Here is a 14,989-nt window from a genome sequence, read left to right as displayed (position 1 = left end):
CTGTTTCAGAAAATGCAATTAAAGTGTCAAACAGAAGTTTTTTACTGAGTTCACTTGCAATATCACCAGCAAGTTTATTTCTTTTCTGATCCTCTACCAAGCTATGAATATTTTTGCTTGTATTTACCTCATCTGTGTTACTGGTCTTACTTTTCATTGGAAGCACATCTGCAAGAATCCTTTGTTTTATTTGTGTCAGTTCTGTTTTTTCTTTATCTGATCCCAAGCACGTCAAGTTATTTTGGCAGAGGAATTCATTGCACTTACACTGGTCAGAAAGTGGAGGCTTTTGCCCTTTTCCAGACAGCAAGGCATTGTGTATCCTAGACTGATTTTCTTTCACTTGTGATCCTCCTGCACTTTTTGTGTCTTCTGCTTTCTCCTCTGTAAACCCTGCTCTCTGCTTATCATTGTCAGAATATTTGCAGTCTCCTTTGAAGGATCCATCATCACAGGAGGAGTCAGAGTCTTCATTCCCACTGTAATTGGAACCATTTTTGTTAGCCCCCAACAGGTGTGAAATCTCATTGGGTCTGACAAAAATACCACAGTGCTGAGCACACTCAAAATACTTCACCCCTTTGTAAGTTCCAGCATTATCACCTTCAGCTTTGTCAAGTGCAACACCTGCCCAATGGCCACTATCAAAATAAGTCTGTCCTTTGAACATTAGGGTTCCGGGTTGGGTCTGCTTTACTAGCACTCTGTCCCCAATTTCAAATGATAATAATGGGTCATCACTGTCCTCCTCAGCTTTGGGCAGTGTTAAGCATGTTTTGTGTTGTTTCATTGTGAAGTCAGGACTTTTACTGGCCTCACCAGAAGAAATAGGATTTGACACAGGCAGAAACTCCAAATGCTGCAAAGGTGTCTCATCGTCTCCTTGTTGGTATTCTAATAAGCCCCCCTTTGCACTGGAAATATCTTTAACTAAAGATTGTTCTGAGACACTACCATCCCAAGTTGGAAAAGCATCAGTTTTCTCTTGCTTGAGCAGGGGAAATTCTTCAGGTACAGTGTTATCAGGTAATGGGGGTAATGCATCCATTTTCAGTGATATATCTTCATCCATACACTCTCTGGTCTCCGAGACTGTCATTTGTTCTGGTGGAGATGGGAAATCATCCATACTGAAGGTAGAATCATCATTTTTCATTGCATCTGCACCTAAAGGGGGAGGAGGAAGATCTTCACTTGGAAATGACAAATCCTTTTTATTAGAGGATGGCAAGTCAGCACTTCCATAGGACAATACTTCATCAACAGGAGACAGTATTTCTGACAAGGTATCCTCATCAGCTGGAGGGAGACCCTCATCACTAATAAAAATTGTATCATCTTCACGTGTGGAAGAGTTCTCAGCTTGAAACAATTGCTTTTTTGAGGAGACAGAAGAAAACAGTCCCTTCTTTGCTTTCTTTATGGCTTGCCTGTTAGTTGTTGAGTTGTTTTGATTTCCTGTGACCATCCTTTGCAAAGACTCAAATGAATTGTTTTCTGTATGGACTTCCTCAGAAATTCCTGGCATGGATGTGGGCAGAGATACAATCTTATTGAGTTTGATGGATGCGAGTTGCTCCTTCAAAAGATGTGCATGATTATTTTCACCTCCTGAAATTGATAAGTTTCTTGAAGAAAGACTTGCTAATAATTTGTTATTTGTAATATCTTTGTCAGGTGGGAAAGAGGCAGTGTTCCTAAGTTGGTCAGTAACCAAATCTAGATGTTTCAAAGAACCTGTCAGCAGAACCCCCATTAGGTCTCTATTTTGATTCACAAATAAACTGTTAATTCCATTGTCCTTTTTCATTCTGCTAGTTGTAGAACTAGGTTTTTGCTGTTCATAGATCTTAGGTGAGTAACTATCATCACTGCATGATGAGCTGGCAACTGCATCATTACCTTGTTTTGTGATCTCCTGAGAACATGTTTTGGTCCTACTGTAGTTTTCTGAGGCATCCAGATGTGGCTCATCCGATCCCTTGGCAGGGTTATCAGATTGGGAGGAATGTGCTGACTTTGTTTTGGAGGCATGTACTTTGTCCGATGGAATGACAGAAAGCAAATTATCAGTGCAACCATGATCCGAAACATCTCCAGGGTATTTCTGGGAGCGTGATGAAGTCTCAATGGTGTCATCTTCAGGCACTTCATGTTCATCATGTTTGTCACTAGGTAACGTTTCCTTTCCATTACTTATTGCTATTAGAGTCTTTTTTGAAACATTAGGAAACGCATCACCATTGTCATAGATAAACTCTTCTGGGATACTGACATCTGTGTCCTCTCCATTTTTCAGCTCTAATTCAGAGTCTGAAATGGAGCCTTCCAAGATGTCAATCCAAACTGCAGACACTTTCTGAAATTCTGGGAGTGAAGAGTCTGATTTGGCACTTTCACATCTTAGAGAGAAGTTGTTTGACTTGGACGATGATTCAGTGGAAGCTAATCCTTCGGAAAATGCTGTTAAATTTAGATCTTCATCAGAAGCTTCATGAGAAATATGATCCAAATGCTTCAAACACTGACTACCATCCACCTGATGGATTTCATAAGGGACAGGCACTTCCACTTCTTTAACTGGAACATTTAAAAGAATTTTTTTTAAAAAAAAAAAAATCAGCGTTTCAGAAAAAAAACAATTTATAGAAGAGGTTGCTGACAAGTAACTTAGGCTTCAAATCCAGTAATCCTCAGCTGTAAATTGCACTCAGAAGACAGTAGCATTACATACACAGTCAAGATAAGGGCTATTTTTAATATCACTGTACACAAAAAAAAATAATCAGACTTATCAAATAAAGATGAGGAACTCAGTAATGTGTCAAACAAGCAAATACAATAGTGTCCAATGTAGCTGATCAGAAGAGTTTGAATGCAGGATTTTCATTAAGATCTCTATTATTTTAGCCCAATAAGTAACTTCACCACCTGGTACAAGGAGTAGGCTCTTATCCTCTATGGACAAACTCCAGGAAGAGCTATTACTCAGGCTGTATGTTAAACTACAGAAACTCTACTGGGAAAAGGTGTTCCTTACCTTCTGACAAAGGGATTTCAGAAGGTGCTTTTTCATCTATATGTGTGATTTCCAATTTTCTCTTAGAGTCTGTGCTAAATCTGAAAATACAACATTATAGTTGGATTAAACTGAAATTATGAAGTGTATGGTATGCACTATCATTCAAGAATATTGATTAGAACATGAAATTTCTTTGGGTGTATTAGCTACCTACAGACAGCATAATGCAAAGTGGTTTAGCTGTTACTTCAGATGCTTTCTCTCTAGCCCGAAGCCTTCTGAAGATGATTCCCCACCACCAAACTGATTTCAGCACACCTTCAACTGACTCCAAAGAATTAGATCACCTAAGAAAAACTGGCAGACAACGTTTGACAAATGTGACAAGTATTATGTCAAACTCTTTTATAAAAGGAGTTTTGTTTTTGGGGGGTTTTTTTGTTTGTTTGTTGAGGTTTTTTTGTAAAGCAAGGCAAGGTTTGACATGTCAGTAAGAGTCGGAAGGTAGGACTGAAGGTTTTGGCCTTGACAGGTACAGTACCTCTGTTCTTTGGATGACCTTTCTTTTCTTAACTGGGTTTTCACTAATGTAGCTTCATCTGAAATCAGTGCTGATCTTCTTTCCCCATCTTCATCATCAGAAGAAAATGCTTTCTTCCTTTTCCCAGCCTGCAGAGAGCGTGATCAAGAATCACTGAATATACAGGAAACCTAAAGAATACCAGTGAGTTGCTATTGGACTGCCCCCAGACTTTAGGGCAGTGTTTTAACATGGTACAACAAAACCTCAGCTTCTCTGCCTGCGAGCTGAGTTCAAAGCACAATATCTCCATGATAGCAAATACCGAGGATTTCTTGTGTTGAAAATTTACGTGAGAAAAACCCAGTTAAGATAAATTATAAGCTTGCCACATGCCTGAAATGGGCTGCAGGGGTCCTGCTCTTCTCTTGGAGTTTTTTGACTTCTCTGCTCCTTGTGTGCTTTCTCCACTATCAGAGACTCTTTCTCTAGACCTAAGGATGATTTTGCATCACCTGAAATACACAGATTATTGAGCACAGAAGGCAAATACAGGGTGGTGCTTTATCTCAGTCACACAACGTAGCTGTGACTACAAGGATCTAAGGCTTGCTACCAGACTTTATGAGTTTATGACAGTGCTTATGCACTGACACTCTAGGTTATGAAACAGCACAAGACTTCTTGCCAAAGAAGAAAAAAAATGAAGTCAAAACACCAATGGTGAAATTCTGGTCCACTGAAGTCCATGGAAAAATTTCTCTTTGCCTGAGGGACAGGATTTATTTCAGACAATTTGATGCCCACATGCTCAAAGCTAGGCTTGAGAATCTAGTTTAGGTGCAGCCTATGCCAAACTTCTATCATCAAGACCACTATTTTTAAGACTTAATTACACAAATCCATAGTCTCCCTCACTATGGTATCTAGGAGTAAATGCAAAAACACATAACTCAAATACAAATTATTGCCACAATATGTAAATATTTATAATACAGAGATTATGCATACCCAGAGCTATATAAATGATATAACTGACTCATATATAAGCAACCAGTTTTATTTTTTTATATGTCCTACCGAAAGCAAGAAATATGAACTGAGGATAAAACCTGGAAACAAAAATAACTCCAGCATGTCCTGTCGAAGTCTATCTTCAGCTGATCTATGGTCTTTTAAAAAGAACCCCTTTAAATTATGTAAAAAATGCCTCAAAAGAGAGTAAATTGTTAACAACACAATCAGAATAAGTTATGATTTTGTTCTGAGGAAGCAGTATAATCATAGCTCATAATAAACCTTTGAGAGATCTCCACCATCTTGCCTAGCAGTGATTTATACATTGGGTATAGTGAGCAAGACACCTAGGTAATAAATGAGAAGATTGTCTCTCTTTTTGTCTGGATTAAAGTTTGATTGAAGTGTTTGAAACAGATTGGACATAATAGCATTAAACATGATTTACCAGTTCCTTGAAGAGTATTTTCTGCCTGAACCAGGCATAAGTTACACAAAGTAGAAAGCATCCCCAAGCCTTTCACTGTGAACTTGCTGTCACATGGATTAATATCTTCATTGTCTTCAGGATCTATCTTTGGGTTTGAAATAAATGCCTCTTCCTTCAGCACAGATTCCTAGAATGTAAATATTTAAGAGACAGAGTTAATGTCTTAAAAGAAAAGGACTTCGCTGGTAGCAGACTGGCACAAAGAATAGTTAAGAGATCAGAGATTAAATCTACGTGTTCACACTAAGATATATTAGTGCATATGGACTCCTGTGCGTATGTACCCACGTTGGGGCTGTGTCACTCGTAGGACATCAGAAAGGGACGAGTCTCTGGAGCTGCTATGGGCAAGTAATAGTTAACTGCTCCAGGGACAGGTTTAGTTTCTCCTGGAGCAGCACAGCACTAATCCACAGGAGAGAGCTTAAACACATTGTCACTAGTTAACAACACAGAGAAAATGGAAGCAGCAGGAAAATTGTGGTAAACCAGCACATGTCAAAATTTGGTCTTTAGCTGGAGTGCACAGAATCAATACACAAGACTGATTTCTACTTGATGTTCATAACTGCCAAATGAGTCTCAGGCTGGTCCTATGCTAAGGCAAACATAACCTGGGGCATGATTTCTGTAGGCAGAAATGGAATTCTTACCAGAAACGCACACTTTCTGCCTTCTCCTGTAATGGGTGTGGATATAGGTTCATCCATGCTAGCTGAATTTGCATGTTCCAGAGGTAATAAAACATGATCCTGAGCATTAAGTCCTGAAAGGTACAATATTAAGTTACAATTTTTCCAATGCTGCATTTTTTCCCATTAGTAAGTTGACTATAGCTTTTTGTTTAGCTCAGTTGTAAAGGCTTATTTAAAAATATTTACAATTTGAGTAACTTAGTTTTGCCCTCCACATTCCTTGCCACACCAACAGAAGCTGAAAGGGCCAATGACCTTATTTATCCAATCACCTTGCGTATCATTCACTTACATGGTAGCAACTGTAATGCCCTCTTCCAGAAATTTCTACACTCTTCCTCTCTTTCTTCATCTACGCATAGCTGCTACCTCAACAAAGCAACTTACACCTTCTTCTTGCTAATCCTGAACAGACCCTGGTACCAAAACCCACGCTAGAGGTAACCAAGGCACAGATCAACATCAAAAGTTCTCCCTCATGGGCTGATTAGCTCGACAGTCCTCTTCTGAAAGATCATTTGAACTGCTCCAAAGAACAGCTGAGACTTCAACTTTTGCCCTAAATCATTCAGTTTAACTAAGTGGTCACAGACATGGTTTGCTACATAAGTCTTGTTTATCGGATACCTGTGTTTGTACAATCTTTAATCATAAAGACCGAGCCTGTGGTTTGACTCGTAGCACTGCACACTTTCTCAGCTACCGTTTCCGACACATCAGGACCTTGCACACCAAGGGACTGCTCCAAACCTGGAGGTTCCTCTGCCTGGTCCTGGTATTGTACCAGTGTTTTCTTGCTCTCAGTAGAAAAGCTGTAAACAGTTAGACAAAGAATTAATGATTGGGAGTTGTTTTCATGTTCCCAAGTTAATCATGACAAATCTATGTGAAGTCAATAAAGGTATGAATTAAACTCTTCTGGTAGTGCTTGATAGTACCTGTAGAGTGCTCACATGCACATATGTTTATAAACCAGCAAATTAGTAAAGCCACAAGCACTCCAAATAGCTTATTTATTTCTCCATTCCCCTCCCTCTCACTTGATACTGTATTTTATATAGTCAAGTTTCTAATCTTCACAGACAAGAATAGGAGGAGACCGAAGAAATCATCAGCACTGTAAAGGCAAAACCAGGGTCGAACGCTGAACCTGTATGCCTCCTCCATTTCCCATCAATGATACAGTATTAGATTCCAACAGATTCCATTAAATTTTCCACTTTAAATACAGCTTCACAACTTTATGGATATTTGGGACATCAGATACTGATTATGATAGTGACTTTGAGCTTTCTAAAGTCTCCTTACTGCAAAAGACAAGGCAACACAATCCATACTCACAGGCTTTTCCATTAGTGGTACAAGTTCTAGAATACACAGTTAAGTTATTCTGTCCAGAAAAAAGTGATCTACATGGGGGGGTTTTGGTTTGCTTTTATTGTTTTTTTGGTTGTTGGTTTGGTGGGTTTTTTGAACTCCAATAACAGTTTAAAAAGTTAAATATATTCAATAGATTAAAATTAACAATATGACAGTGTCTAGAAACTAAATCCCTATGTAATTCTTTTTTAAATGTGAAAAAAAGCAGGCCTATAGAGCGTTCAACACCATTAATGTTTAAGGACTTCAAAATAAGTATCCCAATTCAGAAGATATATTCCCAATTCTTAGTTAAAAGCTTGTCCATTTATAATAATTACAAGTTTCTGTATTCCTTGTTTCTGATATTTAATATCCATTAACAAAACCCCAAACCAGCAACTTTTTCTGCATGTCAGTAATTTATTATTTCAGTTTGCTTTCATTTTTAGAAGTATCTCCCAACCCTTTCTATCCCCTTACAGCCCTGCTTATTAACTATCTTCCTGATCAGTATAAAATATGAACATACCTGCACTGGTGGATAATTAGCAAAATTACCACTCTGCACTCTTAGATAGGAAAGGGATCTATATGCAATCACGCAGGGTTTGGGTGCCTTGTGAGTTCCACCAGGCTCTGTCTGCTCTAGACTGACACTAATATTCACTGTTCTCCTATGGGCAGGCTTGTCAGTAATAAGAAGTGAAAGCACAGCCAAGAAACCTTTTAAAGATTTCCATGACTTGTAATCAATAATGCCATGAATTATAGATCAGTTCCATGCAGGGATTTATTTGAAAGCCTTTCCCTGTGGGGACTTAAGGAAATGCACAAACCTGACTCACCAGTCTGCTAAATGTCTGGGTAACACTGAATGAGAGGGGTTACTTTTTAATCCATATAGATACATATTTGTCTTTAACTGCATTTGTATTTTTTTTTTTCTGAAGCGCACTAGATTGTTGTTCATCTGAGCCTGCTTTGGAAGACTGCTCTTCTGAGCAGTGTGGGTACTGCTGGGTCCTCACCGCACTGCTCAGGGGGAAGCCAACGGGGACGCTGGGGATGCGGTGCCTGGGGAACAGGAGGCCAGCACTTCCTCAGAACAGTCTGACCCAACTCCTGAACTACCTCTGGCTACGAGCGTTTTATATGACACCTCTACGCGGAAAATTAAGCGGAAAATTAAGCCCCGTGTAGTACAAAAGCCTTCTGTGGTTAAATCCTAAGCGAAACAGAAACCTGCTCAGAGGGGCTGAGAGACATGTAGGATTAGAGCCAGAGGATGACAAAGGAGTGAATTTCACCAATTAAATCAATACAGTTCTATGTGTTCCATATGGGTATTTTGAAGTTTAATTAATCTATAGTTGCAAAGAGGTTGTAGTTAAAAGCCATCATTAAAATGTGAATTATCATTAGCTGTTGTATAGCATCATTTAAAAATATCCTGGTTATTAATGCTACGTAAATTAACTTACCTATGCCTGATGTCAAAGCTACATTCGTTCCTAACATTGCAATGACAGGCCCCAGTCCCACAGACTTAGACAACACTGTTTAATGTTTTACAGCGCAGCTAATCATTGTAACAGGTGTTTACCTACCTGCACAAAAATGCAGAATTTAAAATTAATATATACATTTGCAACGATTGGCTTGCTTCAAGCCCAGAGGATTGTGACGCTGAGTGGAAGAGTATGGAGCCATTCTAACAAAAGCACAACTGCCTGGGGAAAAAAATATTACTCCACCTTTTGCACGCAGGATTAAGTAGTTTATTACCCAGTGCACAGGGAAGGGGCTGTATTAAGCTTACATTAACAGACCAACATGGCCCTTTTCAGCATGAAACAGACTTGTTCTAGTCATGAACCCAAATCACAGTACTACATTATTACATATATATGAATAGAGACACAGACAGATATATACATGTACATAGACTCTCTAAAATTCAGGATTAAGGCTCAGATTTAGCTTGTTCTATTGAAGGAGCTCATATTTGTGATATACAGAAGTACTGAGATCATAATGTAACTCCCTGTAACCACCAGGAATTTTGTTGGGTTTTTGGTTTGGGGTTTTTTTTTGGTTTTTTTTTGTTTGTTTTTTTTTTTACACATCAGAAGCAGTCCCTGATAAAGAGTACAGTTGGTGTAAATACTGACTCAAACAACTTTCTAGTAGAATTCAAGAGTTTACTTAAAACACTTTTCCCCCTGCACAGAAGGGTTGGTCATCTTTTTAAAGAATGGAAAAATTTGAAATAAATACACTATTCTTATTGACATATTGATATGATGAATGTATTCTACCTGAAGAATGTAGTAAGGATCTCCTGCTATGGATCCAGACAATTTACTTAGTGCTGCTGACATACGTTGCAAAAAGCTGGTCCCTGTCCCAAGGAGCTTACTGTTTTGGACATGAGTTGGTAGGTTGGACATATGGAGGACACGCAAACAAACTGAGGCAATAGTGCTCAGAATGATAAACAGTGATCTTGATGCATCAACTACTTGAATGCAGAGGTTTACTAAACTTAATATAAAATTCCCTCTTGGGAGCATTTAAAGCTCACACAATTATCTAGGACATATTTGTCATATTTGACATGATCGAGCGCACCCTCAGCAAGTTTGCTAATGACACCAAGCTGTGTGGTGCTGTTGACAGCACCTGGAGGGAAGGGATGCCATCCAGAGGGACCTGGACAGGCTGGAGAGGTGGGCCTGTGCAAACTGCATGAAGTTCAACAAGACCAAGTGCAAGGTCCTGCACGTGAGTTGGGGCAATCCCAGTCCAATACAGGCTGGGCGGAGAATGGATTGAGAGCAGCCCTGAGGAGAAGGACTTGGGGTGTTGGGGGACAAGAAGCTCAACATGAGCCGGCAGTGTGCGTTTGCAGCCCGGAAAGCCAGCCGTGTCCTGGGCTGCATCCCATCCTGGGACTGTTTACAAGGAGATGGGGTGACAGGGCAAGGGGGAATGGCCTTGAGCTGCAGGAGGGGAGATGGAGATGAGATCTGGGGAAGAAATCCTTCCCTGTGAGGGTGCTGAGGCCCTGGCACAGGTTGCCCAGAGAAGCTGTGGCTGCCCCTGGCTCCCTGGCAGTGTTCAAGGCCAGGTTGGATGGGGCTTTGGGCAACCTGGGCTAGTGGAGGGTGTCCCTGCCCATAGCAGGGGGGTGGAACTAGATGGGTTTTAAGGTCACTTCCCACCCAAATCATTCTGTGATTCCATGGCATAACTGCTTCTGTCTTCTCCATTGGATTGGTTCTTATCTTCAGCTCTCACTGTGGAAAGGATTTTACTTACCCCTCATATTTCTTGCTTTGTTTATTCTTTAGCTGGATGCAACTCTCTCTGTTCCCTGACAGATCAGGCCTTTGTGGGTGGGCTGTAGACTCTGCTGAGGATGAGTGTAATTTTCGGCTAGAAATAAATCTCATTGTGTTTAACTTTATTGCTTCTTCAGTTGCTGGACTCCTTGTAAGCTGAAAGGAAAAGGTAATACATAAGGGTTCACCTGGGTTCCTTAGCTGTAGCATCAGCTCTGACTTCAGTTGTTATCCACTCAAAAAACCCACCAAGACATCTAGTGACTGTGACTTAATAACCTCTTGCTTTGCAGTCAAATGATGCAGCTTTTCCTGGAGTTGTGCTGTTGAATGCTGCATCATTAAAATTTCTCTTTGCTGCTTTAATAAAAGCTTTCTTTCTCGATGTGCTGCCCTGTAGACATTTTGCAGGTGCTGGATTTCCACCTACGCAAAGCAGAAGAAAGGAGCATAAGAACTAAGATAACAGAAAAAAGACCTACTTAATGTGCATAGTCTTAACATAAGGCAATATTACTCACAAAACATCCTGAAAATTCAAGATGCAGGTTTTGTTCCTTTTTGAAAACAATTTTTCCAGTTTTCTTTTTCACTAGTGGTGACTGGGGGTTACCTGTAAAAACTGATGGCAGTTTAGGGGATGTTTCACTGCCTGGATGATGGGGTGTCTCCAAGAAGTGAGACCTTTGGAAATTAATTATCTTCAGGTTATTCAAAACTACAGGATGCTTGTGGTTTGCACAAGAGTGCCTTGAAGTAAGGGAGAAGCTTGTGCTACATAAGGAGTAGGACAGAAATTTTCTGATTACCAAGTGTAATTATGAGCCCAGCATTCGTCTCCATAGTGGGGGGAACCGAGCCTATAAGATTAGCTGTCAGATTAATATATTTCAACATCAGAAGCATAAATCTGCATAAATCAGTGGAAACCTACATTATATGACCTGTTTGCTATGGCACAAATAGAAAAATCCACAGTAACAGTGTAGCAGGAAAAAAAAAGAGGTGTTTTCTTTTCTCTAAGATTTATAGACTGCTGACTTTGGCACAAAAAACACCTCACTGAATGTAGGAAGCAAAACAGAATAATGCATATGAAGTGACACCAGTGACTTTTTTTAAAAACAAACCCCACTTGCTCCAGCAGCTCCAGGCACCTCCCCAAGTTGCATCCTCCCACTTTACAAGATGAAATCCAGCTCCTCTTGCTGCAGCATTACCTGCTCCTGTTTCAGCTCCGTTAGGATTTTGCGCTGCTTTGCGGCCATGGCAGAGGCTCCCTTACTATCTTGCAGGTTTTCCAGACAGCTGGAGACCAGAGAAGGGTGGGGATCACAATCACACAATGAAATGCTGTCGATTTAATGCTCTTCAGAAAGCAGTGCCAGGGATAAGAGCAAAGCTCCTCTCAAAGCAGCTGTAAAAGCAGCAGTAGCTATGGAAGGCTCTGCAGAAAGTTCTGCTAGATTTGGGGGACACCTCACCACCCTGGGGCCATATTGCCTGGACCTCTCCCAAGTCAGCCAGAATTCCGTGAGCGCTCAGCACCAACTGAGGAGGGACGCCATGCACTGGGGGGCTCAAGCTGTACCCCACATGGCACCTCAGCCCAGCCAGCACTGAGGGACACCTCGCACCAAGGGGGCTCACACTGTCCCCAACAGGGCCTCAGCCTGCGCTGAGGGGGGGCTCACACCAAGGGGGCTCACACTGTCCCCAACGGGGCCTCAGCCTGCGCTGAGGGATGCCTCACACTGTCCCCAACAGGGCCTCAGCCTGCGCTGAGGGGGGGGCTCACACCACGCCTGAAAGAGGCTGCAGTAGGGAGCTCGACTGTGCTCTGGGGAGAATACAACCATGCAGACTCCTCTCCTTCTACTTTACCCGCACTTATTCTGTAAGAGAAAGACTTTATATTTGCTCTTTCCCCTGAGCCAGGACAGTTTTTCTTCCTCTGAGCAGACAGCAGCACCTCCACCTCCTGCTGAGGGACCTGTCCCAGTCAGGGCAGGCCTGTGCTGTCCTGCCCACACATCTCCCCCTCACCGTTTCTGGTGGCCCAGCCAGGCCAGCTCGGCCCTGGCCTTCTCCTGGAGAGCTTTTTTGCGGAGCTTGAGGAGGGCAGCCTGGTGTCGAGCTCGCAGTTCTTCTCCCCTCAGACACTGCTCCACCATGGCCAAGCTGAAACAGCAGAAGGTTCTGGAGCCTCCATAGTGCTGGCCGACTTCGCTCCACTGGGGACAGAGCAGAGCGTCATGTTTGTTGGAGAAGTGCCATGCAGGTGATGAGTTTGACATGGGGACTAAGAGCCAAAGAAAACCCCTAAAAACCCAAACACCCCCCACACTAGCAGGAGCCAGCTGGTGTTACTTGGCTGTCAGAGCTGGCCTGTTCGCTGCTCTCGTCAGAGTTGTCCCCCGCAGAGGTCTCCTGACAGGGAAGATTCACGGCAGGTGACAACAGATTCAAGGTTTGATGGTCATGCACTGGCTCCCCATGCTCTGCTGGCAAGAATCCTGAAAAGAAAATTTAAGTCACTGTAAGTGAAAGATTTCACTGTAGCAGAAGTAAAAGAGACCCTCAAAACAGTTCCCACAGCACACCAGTTACGTCCATTCCCAAATTCAAGGCGCCTTTGCACAGTTTTGGCGGCCAGGCCCAAGCACTGCCCTTGGCGGGAGCCTGAGGGGAACCACCCCACAGCAGTCCACTTACAGGAGCAAATTGTGAACACCAACTTTACTTTCAAGTGAAATCATGGTAAAGAGGTAAAAAGAAAGGGGTTATAAATAGCGTAAATAATTTCCAACTCCCAAGATTATTTTCTGTAGAAGTGTCAGGAGCACAAAGGAAGATTGCTATGGTTTAAATATGCATAGTGAAAATAAATATTTAGGTCAAAATTTTCAAAATCAGTTAGAAAATTAGTGAAATTTGTGATTCTGTGTTCCGGTCCCTGGATACTGTTTCTCATGCCACGCTAGGAAGTGGTGGTGTTTGCCCAATACCACCAGATCCTGTAACTGGGTGTTCACCTCCTTGAAGCACTGAGCAATATGAACCCCTTCCTCCCAGAGGTTTTCTTTCTCCCACTATTTTGGAATCCATTGGACTGCGATCTCTTTCTGTCTTCAATGCAGGTTGTTTCAGTGAACATGTCTCTTGATTACTGAAGGTAAGAAAGGAAGGAAATATTTTCTTATTGCAGTCAGAGATACTATTTCAATTCCTAACTTTCATAGTGAAGTCCTCTGTGGAAGCTGAATCTTTTTCAAACTAGCATGGTGCTCATTTTAATGCAATATTGGAAGTTTTACCTGTGCAAAGTTCCTTTCTGGTAATTGTATCCATGAAATTCTAGAAGCAATTTTCAAGTCTTTAATCTATCCCACTTTAAATGAATGTAAAAGTGTGCACGTACATTATTCCCATTCATACTAAGGTATATAATAGTAAAGCAAAATAAGGAAAATTGTATTTTCCCCACAAGTTTCAAAGGGGCTTCTACCTTAAAAAAAAGAAAAAAAGCAAGATCACCCACAACAAAAGTGTTTATATTCTAATTTGTGCATAAATCAGAGTAGAAAGATTGTATTGCAAAGATTGATTCTTCACATCAGAGTTCTGATTGAGTAAAATGTTTAGGCTATAGTCAAAGACTGTGACAGCCACGTACATGAAATGAACGTCCAATTTAGAAACCATGCACAGTGCAAATGCTCTAGAGCCTCAAGTCATTCATACAGTCAAACCACAGGCTAAACCATCGGAGTGCCTCATTATATACTGCCTTCCATACCTGCCAGCTGTGTTATCACCTGCCAATTGGTGTCCTCTCCACATTTCCTGTGCATGGTCCAATCTTGGCACAGAAGAAAAATCGCCTTTGGAGCTACTGCACTCCTGCAAATGCAGAAATTGTCCATAGACCTGAATGATCTATTTGAAAGTCAGAACTTTTAAGAGTTCTTCCCTCATCCTCTGGAGAAAGCCCTTCATTGTAGATAATGCTTTTCATATGTCAATAATTCCTAAAGAGTTGGATTAACTAATGAGCTGTATACTACTCACAGTGAAATAGCTATGTGGGCATATGGAAGTAAGATAGTATAACAGCTTACTAACTGTTGCATATTTAGAGCTGCTTTCATGGGAGTTGGGGTACTGTGTTCATCCTTAAGGGCTTTAAAAACAAACAGACAGAGATTACTTCTGTCTGAACTGTTCAAACACATTGGGGCATTAATTGAGCTAAAGTATCCTCCAAAGCAAATACTCTCAACGATGTAACGAAAGCTTGGAATTGCACACGAGGTCTAAGCTTGTGTTTAAATATGTGGGGCTGAATGCCTATTCTATCAAACAGGCACTGAAGTCCATCAGTTCCCAGCTAACTTCAGAATCTGAGGCTGCAAATGAGTAGCATGCTAAAAAAAAAATTTTTCTTTTTTTAAAAGGATACTTTTTGGTCAAGATTAGCATCTCACTAGGCTCTCATGCCTGAGTAAGTATCACAGTAATTAATTCCAGTACTTAAAA

At 41.2% G+C, this 14,989-nt stretch overlaps 1 protein-coding gene across 11 annotated transcripts in view; it reads right to left on the bottom strand.

Moving 5' to 3' along the window:
* CCDC187 (coiled-coil domain containing 187) overlaps nucleotides 1-14,989 on the bottom strand; it is a 41,255-nt gene continuing 26,266 nt past the window's right edge. For all 11 annotated transcript variants that reach the window (XM_075772189.1, XM_075772182.1, XM_075772185.1 and 8 more), the window contains 13 exons: nucleotides 14,250-14,353; nucleotides 13,486-13,619; nucleotides 12,821-12,966; nucleotides 12,497-12,684; nucleotides 11,671-11,758; nucleotides 10,700-10,876; nucleotides 10,428-10,606; nucleotides 6,372-6,556; nucleotides 5,703-5,815; nucleotides 5,008-5,176; nucleotides 3,564-4,057; nucleotides 3,041-3,120; nucleotides 1-2,574 (listed from right to left, as the gene is read on the bottom strand). In XM_075772189.1, the coding sequence (XP_075628304.1) occupies nucleotides 3,891-4,057; nucleotides 5,008-5,176; nucleotides 5,703-5,815; nucleotides 6,372-6,556; nucleotides 10,428-10,606; nucleotides 10,700-10,876; nucleotides 11,671-11,758; nucleotides 12,497-12,684; nucleotides 12,821-12,966; nucleotides 13,486-13,619; nucleotides 14,250-14,353 (1,650 nt within the window). In that variant the 3' untranslated portion in view covers nucleotides 1-2,574; nucleotides 3,041-3,120; nucleotides 3,564-3,890. The remainder of the gene's footprint in view (nucleotides 2,575-3,040; nucleotides 3,121-3,563; nucleotides 4,058-5,007; nucleotides 5,177-5,702; nucleotides 5,816-6,371; nucleotides 6,557-10,427; nucleotides 10,607-10,699; nucleotides 10,877-11,670; nucleotides 11,759-12,496; nucleotides 12,685-12,820; nucleotides 12,967-13,485; nucleotides 13,620-14,249; nucleotides 14,354-14,989) is intronic.

The sequence above is a fragment of the Balearica regulorum genome, chromosome 20 (genome assembly GCF_011004875.1).
Source record: "Balearica regulorum gibbericeps isolate bBalReg1 chromosome 20, bBalReg1.pri, whole genome shotgun sequence".
Taxonomy (NCBI): domain Eukaryota; kingdom Metazoa; phylum Chordata; class Aves; order Gruiformes; family Gruidae; genus Balearica; species Balearica regulorum.
This window is presented reverse-complemented; position numbering and strand designations above follow the sequence as displayed.